This window comes from Sinocyclocheilus rhinocerous, unplaced genomic scaffold, assembly GCF_001515625.1.
Source record: "Sinocyclocheilus rhinocerous isolate Xijiao unplaced genomic scaffold, SAMN03320098_v1.1 scaffold2773, whole genome shotgun sequence".
Classification (NCBI taxonomy): Eukaryota; Metazoa; Chordata; class Actinopteri; order Cypriniformes; family Cyprinidae; genus Sinocyclocheilus; species Sinocyclocheilus rhinocerous.
This window is the reverse complement of record NW_015663019.1, coordinates 327,656-335,962: the sequence shown is the minus strand read 5'-3', so window position 1 is coordinate 335,962 and position 8,307 is coordinate 327,656. Positions and strand designations below refer to the sequence as shown.

General features: G+C 39.8%; 1 protein-coding gene across 1 annotated transcript in view; it reads left to right on the top strand.

The window, feature by feature from the left end:
* reck (reversion-inducing-cysteine-rich protein with kazal motifs) overlaps positions 1-8,307 on the top strand; it is a 53,312-nt gene that overhangs the window by 38,033 nt on the left and 6,972 nt on the right. The window contains exons 12-16 of the mRNA XM_016539022.1: positions 2,140-2,276; positions 2,356-2,496; positions 3,297-3,485; positions 5,166-5,288; positions 5,992-6,163. Coding sequence (XP_016394508.1) covers positions 2,140-2,276; positions 2,356-2,496; positions 3,297-3,485; positions 5,166-5,288; positions 5,992-6,163 — 762 coding nt within the window. The remainder of the gene's footprint in view (positions 1-2,139; positions 2,277-2,355; positions 2,497-3,296; positions 3,486-5,165; positions 5,289-5,991; positions 6,164-8,307) is intronic.

Below are 8,307 nucleotides of genomic sequence, written 5' to 3'. Positions count from 1 at the left end.
GTGTGTGTGTGTGTGTGTGTGTGTGTGTGTGTGTGTTCGCTCACAGTGTTTAGATTTCTTTGATGCAGCGAGAATGAAACACATCCAGGTAATTGCAGGGTGTCGTGTGATGGCTTTGAGTTCTAAACCAGCATGTTGCTTTAGCACTAATCTGTTGACATCGAAGTATCTGTTGGGCCTTTCAGTGTTGCATTGAATTTTCTGTACATATTATGGGCATTCAGAGTGCAAATCATATCAAAACACTGGCAGCTTCTAGTCAGTAGTCTGGTATTCTTATCAGAAATACTCCTGTGCAGTCTTCCACTGGGGACTGCTTTGTTCACATTGAGCGGCGTTTGAATGGGACGAGACGTGGCTCTGGTTTGCTGAGGATTAGACGTCCTCACGCAGGAGAAAGCTGAGGAATGATCAGAATAAAGAGCTGTGACGGTGAGTAATGGCAGGGTGCGACCCAGCATGCATCAGTCAGGCTCCAGCTCCTGTTCCAGCAGGATTTGCTGCTTGTGTTTTAAAGGGAAATGCTTTAAAACAAGTGTTCGGTTCCGGTAGCGGGTTTCACAGGTGCATTCCTCTGCCATACTGAAATACTCCAGCAGTGTTACCTGCACTAGCAGAGTCGTCTGATTCCCCAAACGAATCACTCTAATGAGCCAGTTCTTTTTAGAGAATCAAAAACAGATCCCACAGCCACTGTATAGTCCGAATCATGAATGAATCACTCTGAGTTGGTTCTTTTGAGTGAATCAAATATATACAGTGCTACCAGTGTAGTGTGATTCCCGAATGAATGACTCTAATGAGCCGGTTCTTTTTAGTGAATCAGAAACATATCACACAACCAAATGCATTCTTCCACAAATATTGTACTAAAATTAGGGCTGTCAATCAATTAAAATATTTAATCGCGATCAATCACAACTTAATCGCACATTTTTATCTGTTCTAAATGTACCTTAAATTAATACTTTTCAAGTTTTTAATACTCTAATCAACTCTAATCAAAAGCCCCAGTTTATTACTATTGGCACAACAATGCATAAATGAACACGACTTTACCTTCAGGTTAAAATTACATTAAACATTGCATTAGAATTAGAGGGTCATGATAAATACAGAGTTCTGGCATGAAACTCTAGATGGCGCAGTCCGATAGGTCTAGCTCAATCTGACCTGGTGACATCATTGTCACATGGCAGCTGATTGGTTCTCTCCTGTATCGTTAGCCAATGAGCTTACTGCTCAATATTCAAATACCTGGCTTTTGGTTGCTGTAGCAGTTGGCAGCGCACTTCAGAAACCCTCCACCTTCCCCAGCTCCACCTGTATAGACCTGCTACGAGGTGATTCATGTACGCTATATGGGGGTTATTTCATGTATGTTATATGTGCAGCAGCAGTATTTCTTACATGCTCACAGCAGCATGTTGTGGATGTATTGGCAGTAGCAGCAGCATAGCAGATCTATTCCGCCAAGACCAAATACATTAACATTGTCATGTACATTACCATGCCAATCCCTCCGAGAGTTGTCATGACAGAAATAGGCATGGTAGCCAAGGCTCACATAGCCATAGGCCACTATTGTTAAGCCAGTCGGCGTGGCAGCCAAGGCTCACATAGTCATAGGCCACTATTGTTAAGTCGGTCGGCGTGGTAGCCCAGGCACACATAGATAGTAATACATGCGGTTCACATGGCTCTTCGGAGCAGCAGCAGTACAAATGTCTTGGCGATAGATCTGCTTTGTGGGGGATGTCTTGGCTTTCCTTGTCTGTTCATCTTAATGTGTGTGGATACATGCATGTTCACTGATGCAGCAGTTTATCCTTATATTCAGCGGCACGCATATATTGGCTTGTATTGTTTTGTGGAACGTGTCTCCTGCTTTGTGGGGGGTTATTCATATGTGTTATATGTGCAGCAGCAGTATTTCTTACATGCTCACAGCAGCATGTTGTGGATGTATTGGCAGCAGCAGCAGCGTAGCAGATCTATTCCGCCAAGACCAAATACATTAACATTGTCATGTGCATTACCATGCCAATCCCTCCGAGAGTTGTCATGACAGAACTGTACGTTTAGTTTACTGAGTGAAAAGAGTGTAAACCTCACGAGAGGCGATGTGTGTCTCCTCAGGTCGGACTGTGTGGATATCCTGACGCAGTGTGGCGATGGCAAGCGCTTTCTCGAGGGACAGACGCCCGAGCGCATCTGTGACCTGCTGTCGGCCACGGACGACCCGGAGCGCTGCATCCCTCTCCACAGATACCTCAGTGAGTGTGGCTCCTCCGCTGCACTCAGCGCTGTGTTCGTTACTCACTGATGTCACTCATGTCATTACGGTTTCCACAGCCCCCAGCCCCTTCCAGAACACCGCTGAAGAAGTCATCCACCCCTGCAACCCCAGCCCCTGTCCCAGCAGTCACCTGTGTGAAGTCAACAGAAAGGGCTGCCACCCCGGACACGACTGCCTGCCCTACTTCTGCGTCCCCGGTACACACCACTCATGAGCTCAAAGTCTGATAAAACATGGACATTTATTCAGAATGGAATAATACAGTACTGCTTATTGAATACTGCTTACTACTAAAAGTATAGTGAATTCTGGCCAGTTGGGCCACATTTTGACATTGAGGTGACTGCCATTAAATGGTCCCGTGTACCTGAAATGTTTTTGTTTGGTTTGGTTTTAAAACATTCTGTTAGTTTCCAATCAAATAATCAACAAGTGGATTTTAAATGTTTTGTTTTGGTTGTTTTTTGTTGTTGTTATTGTTGTTTTTTAAGTGTCCTAACGTTTCCAATCAAATAATGGGTCAAGAAGTATATTTTAAAATTAGTTTTTTTTTTCTTGGGGGGGGGGGTTGTTTTGTTTGGTTTTGTTTTGTTTGATTTGGTTTTAAAACATATATTTTTTAAACTTTTGTTAGTTTCTAATCAAATAATCTAGAAGTAGATTTTTATATATATATTTTTAAACTTCTTAACTTTTGATAGTCCATTCAAATACTGAGTTAAGAAATCGATTCATCACACCAGAAACTGAAGGTGAAGTCGAGTGAAGTGCATTGTGGGATACCCAGCGTTGTGTTCTCTGTTGTAAACGGCTCATCCGTGTGTTGTATGTGTTCAGGACACTGACACACTGTGCACAGTACTCACAGTTACAGTAGTATGCATGCTGTGCACAGTAAGAGCGAACGCTAGTATGCCAGAGAATGAATAGTAAAGTGCACTAGGTTTGTGTTGTCATCAGAAACTCTTCTCAGACACTTTGTCCTCGTGTCTCTAAGGCTGCAAGCTGGGGGAAGCGTCGGAGTTCCTGGTGCCGCTGGACAGCCGGATCCAGGTGCCCACCAGGAGCGGTCAGGTGGGCTGTTACGAGGTGTGCACCTGCGGTCAGAGCGGCCGTCTGCAGAACTGCGCTGAAATGCCCTGCTTCGACACCAGCAAGACCTGCTTCATCGGAGGACAGCGCAAGAGTAAGATGTGCTTACATATGCAGCCTCTGTTATTCACATGCAGCTCAGCTCTCACATTAAAAGCAACACATTTTCAGCACTTACTGCTCGAATGAGGTGTATTTCACAAGTAAATGGTGCATAACAGACACCTACATTGGTTTATTTTTATTTAATTAACTATTAGCTTAACATAAGATAAAAACTGTGGATATGTGATGTTTTTATAATGCATCGTTCCAGTACTGGTCTTGTTTTATGTGGACGCTGCCATCTGTTGGTGACAAATTAAATCTGAATTCTCAGCGGATGGATATTTAGAATGGTCTCCAATATGTTTTACAGGAAATATGTCAAATTATAGAAAAAATTCGAATAAATGCATTTCCATAGCGAAACGTTTTTTTGTTTGTTTGTTTCTTTTGTTCTACCTTTTATTAGTAAGTGTTTTTTGTAAACAACTCATTTTTATGCCTGTCGTTTTGAACCTGAATGAGTTTATTGTCTTTTCTTTCATGTTTACTTTTACTCCACTTCTGAAGCGCTTGGCCATCTTGGGCTCATTTGAGACAGATGTGCTGTGCTTTATAGTCGTGTCAAGCAGTGCCGCCTGGAAAGATCCTTACTGTTCTTATGGAAACTAAATCTGTAGACTGCTATATTCTTACTCGTAGGACTTACAGTGGGTACAGAAAGTATTCAGACCCCCTTAAATTTTTCACTCTTTGTTATATTGCAGCCATTTGCTAAAATCATTTAAGTTAATTTTTTTTCCTCATTAATGTACACACAGCACCCCATATTGACAGAAAAACACAGAATTGTTGACATTTTTGCAGATTTATTAAAAAAGAAAAACTGAAATATCACATGGTCCAAAGTATTCAGACCCTTTGCTGTGACACTCACATATTTAACTCAGGTGCTGTCCATTTCTTCTGATCATCCTTGAAATGGTTCTACACCTTCATTTGAGTCCAGCTGTGTTGGATTATACTGATTGGACTTGATTAGGAATGGCCCAGCCAGAGCCCTGACTTAAACCCAATTGAGCATCTCTGGAGAGACCTAAAAATGGCAGTCCACCAACGTTTACCATCCAACCTGACAGAACTGGAGAGGATCTGCAAGGAGGAATGGCAGAGGATCCCCAAATCCAGGTGTGAAAAACTTGTTGCATCTTTCCCAAAAAGACTCATGGCTGTATTACATCAAAAGGGTGCTTCTACTAAATACTGAGCAAAGGGTCCGAATACTTAGGACCATGTGATATTTCAGTGTTTCTTTTTTAATAAATCTGCAAAAAATGTCAACAATTCTGTGTTTTTCTGTCAATATGGAGTGCTGTGTGTACATTAATGAGGAAAAAAAATTAACTTAAATGATTTTAGCAAATGGCTGCAATATAACAAAGAGTGAAAAATGTAAGGGGGTCTGAATACTTTCCGTACCCACTATATATATATATATATATATATATATAAAGCTATGACTTTCTCATTCTCAGTAAAGTGAAGGACAAAAAAAGGCCCAAACTGCTCTGAAACTGCAGTTTGTTGAGCTGTAAGCTACTTATCGCTTCAGCTATGTTAAAGGAAGAGACAGCCGGAAGCACAGCCTTGTTTTATGCTATATTACAGGAGTGAGTTTCATTCAGCTGTTCCTCACAGTGGTGACTGATCATCTCGTGTTTCCGTGCAGGTCACGGTGTGTCGTTCCGGGTCGACTGTCAGCCCTGCTCCTGCTTCGCCGGTGAAAGCATCTGCTCGTCTCGTCAGTGTGTGCGCGCCGACGGCTCGGACGAGGACAGACGGCTCTTCACAGGTCTGTGCTTCACTAGCATCTTTACTGGTGTTCATCAAAGCCCATTTACCACACGCAATTAAAACATTAAAAAACGTAAGTCTGACTTTTTTTCTCAGTTGAGATTATATCTCTCAATTCTGACTTTTTAGGTAATTGTGACTTTTTTCTCACAATTCTAACTTTTTTCTTGCCATTTTGAGAAAAGATGTCAGAATTAGTTTACAGCTTGCAGTTCTGAAAAAATGTCTGAATTGTGAGAATTACCTTTTTAGTTTTTATTCCATGGTGGGGAAAAAAACTGAATTATGAGACAAACTCAGAATTGCAAGAAAAAAGTCAGAATTCTGAGTTTATATCTTGCAGTTCTTTTTGAGTCTTCTTGCAGACTTTTGCAGTTCTGAAAAAAAGTCCAAATTGTGAGCTAAAAAGTTGCAAATAAATTTTTTTGTAATCATTGTATTCCTGGGCAGAAACGGGCTTCCACAGATTTTAGACTTCACAACAACGTCTATTAAAAACATTTTTCTCAATGCTAACAATTATGGACAAAAATAGGAAAACATGATAATGTAAATATAAACAAAAGAAGTAATGAAGTAGATAAAAAACATAAATTTTAAAACACGTTTAAATAAAGCGATTATTTTCAAGACCTTTTTAAGTCAATGTAGTAATAGTGTGTAGTTCGGGGCCAGTGCTTTAGCTGCTGCTTCTCTCTCAGGGCTTCCCTGCGGCTGCGCTGATCATTTCGTGCCGGTTTGCGCTCGTAACGGACGCACGTATCCCAGCGCCTGTGTGGCGCGCTGCGTCGGCTTCAAGGACAACCAGTTTGTGTTCGGCTCCTGCAGAAGCATCGACCCCTGCTTCCCGAACCCCTGCCAGAGGAGCCAGAGGTACCTTCAACTCACTCACACTCACACACACACACTCACACACACACACACACTCTCTCTCTCTCTCTCTCTCTCTCTCTCTCACACACACACACACACACACACATAGACACACACACACACACACACACACACACACACACACACACACACTCTGCGTTTCCTCTCGGCTCAGATTGTTTGCTCAGGTGTCACTCGGTGTTCGTGTGACTCTTCTGCCGTCTGATGAGCGCTCGTGTTCTGAAGGGATCGGGATCTTACAGCACAGATCCAGTCTAACGCCAGTCATTCAGCACGTGTGAACGCTGATGAAGCAAACTCCAGATTTATGTGTGAAGCTGGGCAACATGCACACAGTTTGAGTTTACTATTGATTAGTGTGATTCATCAAACCAATATGCAATTATTACAGCAACAAGAGGCTGTGCATCACAGCGAGTATAACAAGAGAAAGGGCTGATGTTACAGAAGACACCAATGTTTGATCAATAATAATAATTGATAATAGCTGAATTTAATAAGTAGGAATTAAAACAAATTTAAAAATCAGCTGATTATTTGTATTAAAATGAAAATGTTATAAATTATTAATAACTAATTATAATTGTTGAAATAAACTATTTTTCAAACTGGCCACATAAATATAAATGAATTAATATAGCAATATGGTAAACTACACACATTTTTAATAAATAATAATAATAATAGATATGTGAGCAATTCTAAAAAAAAAAAGGATAATTTATGAACAAATTTATAATAAAAATAAAATATCAGTTATTAATAACTGCATGAATAATTTTTTTAATAAAATGTTCCTCCAACATGCTGCATTGATATAAATTAATATAAGCAATAAGATAAAATACACCAATGTTTAATAAATAATTAATAATAGTATAATTTAATGAGAATTAATTTAAAGTCATAAAAATAAAAAGCATTTATTAATATATTAATAATTAATAATGATATTAAAACCATATCAATGATTAATAACTAATAATAATGTTTGATATTCATAAATTGCACTATATATAATTAAATGATTATTAAAATTTTTTTATCAATTACTGCAGTTGAAAATAAAATTGTATTAATTATTAATAATGAATAATAGTAATATTTAGAATAAGATATTCATCTGTCGGTCGGTGGTTCTTGACTCTGTTCCTGGAGTCTCCAGCACTGCACATGATGAACGTCTTCTTTCTCTCAAACACATTTGAGGTCTTGGAGTCTGTAGTAATCAGTGTTGGATTATGGAGACACTGCTGTGCGTTTATTCACCTTTTACAGCTTCTATCACTCATACAGTCAGAATCCAGAGTGTGAACGATCTGTTCTGTGTCCGCAGTGTGTGTGTTTGTGAAGGTTTGTTTGCTCAGATGGCAGTGAAGCAGCACTTTTGAATTCACATTCAGGATAATACTGAAGCACAATGATGCGAGCTGCAGACATCAGCGTCCCCTCAGCATCGGTCTTATGGAAGGCACAGCAGTGTTGCGTAACATCTCCTTGGCCCGCGTTTCAAAGGAAATGTTTGTTCCTTTGTAAACAAGATGATAAAATGGCGAAGCCTTGATGCTAAACATCTGTCTGAGGTGCGTTTATGATGCCGGCGGTGCGCTGAAGCAGAGCAGAGATTTCTGGGAAATACGGCTCGTCTTACTGCAGTAAACCCTTGACTTCTGCAGGCTGGATTCAAGAGCGCTGTTCCTGCACTCATTTAACACATGGAAAACGACAGAAATGTCAAATGTGCTGGAAAATTATTTTTAAGATGTAATTGCATTTTCTTTTAGTTAAATAAAAAAGAGATAGTTTCAATAGTTTTTGCTGTGGTATTGAAATTGGTTCTGAAAATGTATAATTAAAGCTCATATTAAAGAGCTGATTTTATAGCTAAGTCATGGCCATATGTCTTATAAAGAGGAATATATTTCTTTAGGGAGTGATCTTTTTCATTTAATTAAATGGAACCTTTTCTGGAAAAGTGCTGGAAGTCCTGGAACATTGCACTGAGATAGATTGGGAACCCTGAAGAAACTTCTCTGGGATCAATTATTGGTCCTAATTGTCATTTCAGCCTAATTTACCTTATTAACTAATTGTGAGTGTGTGTGTGTGTGTGTGTGTGTGTG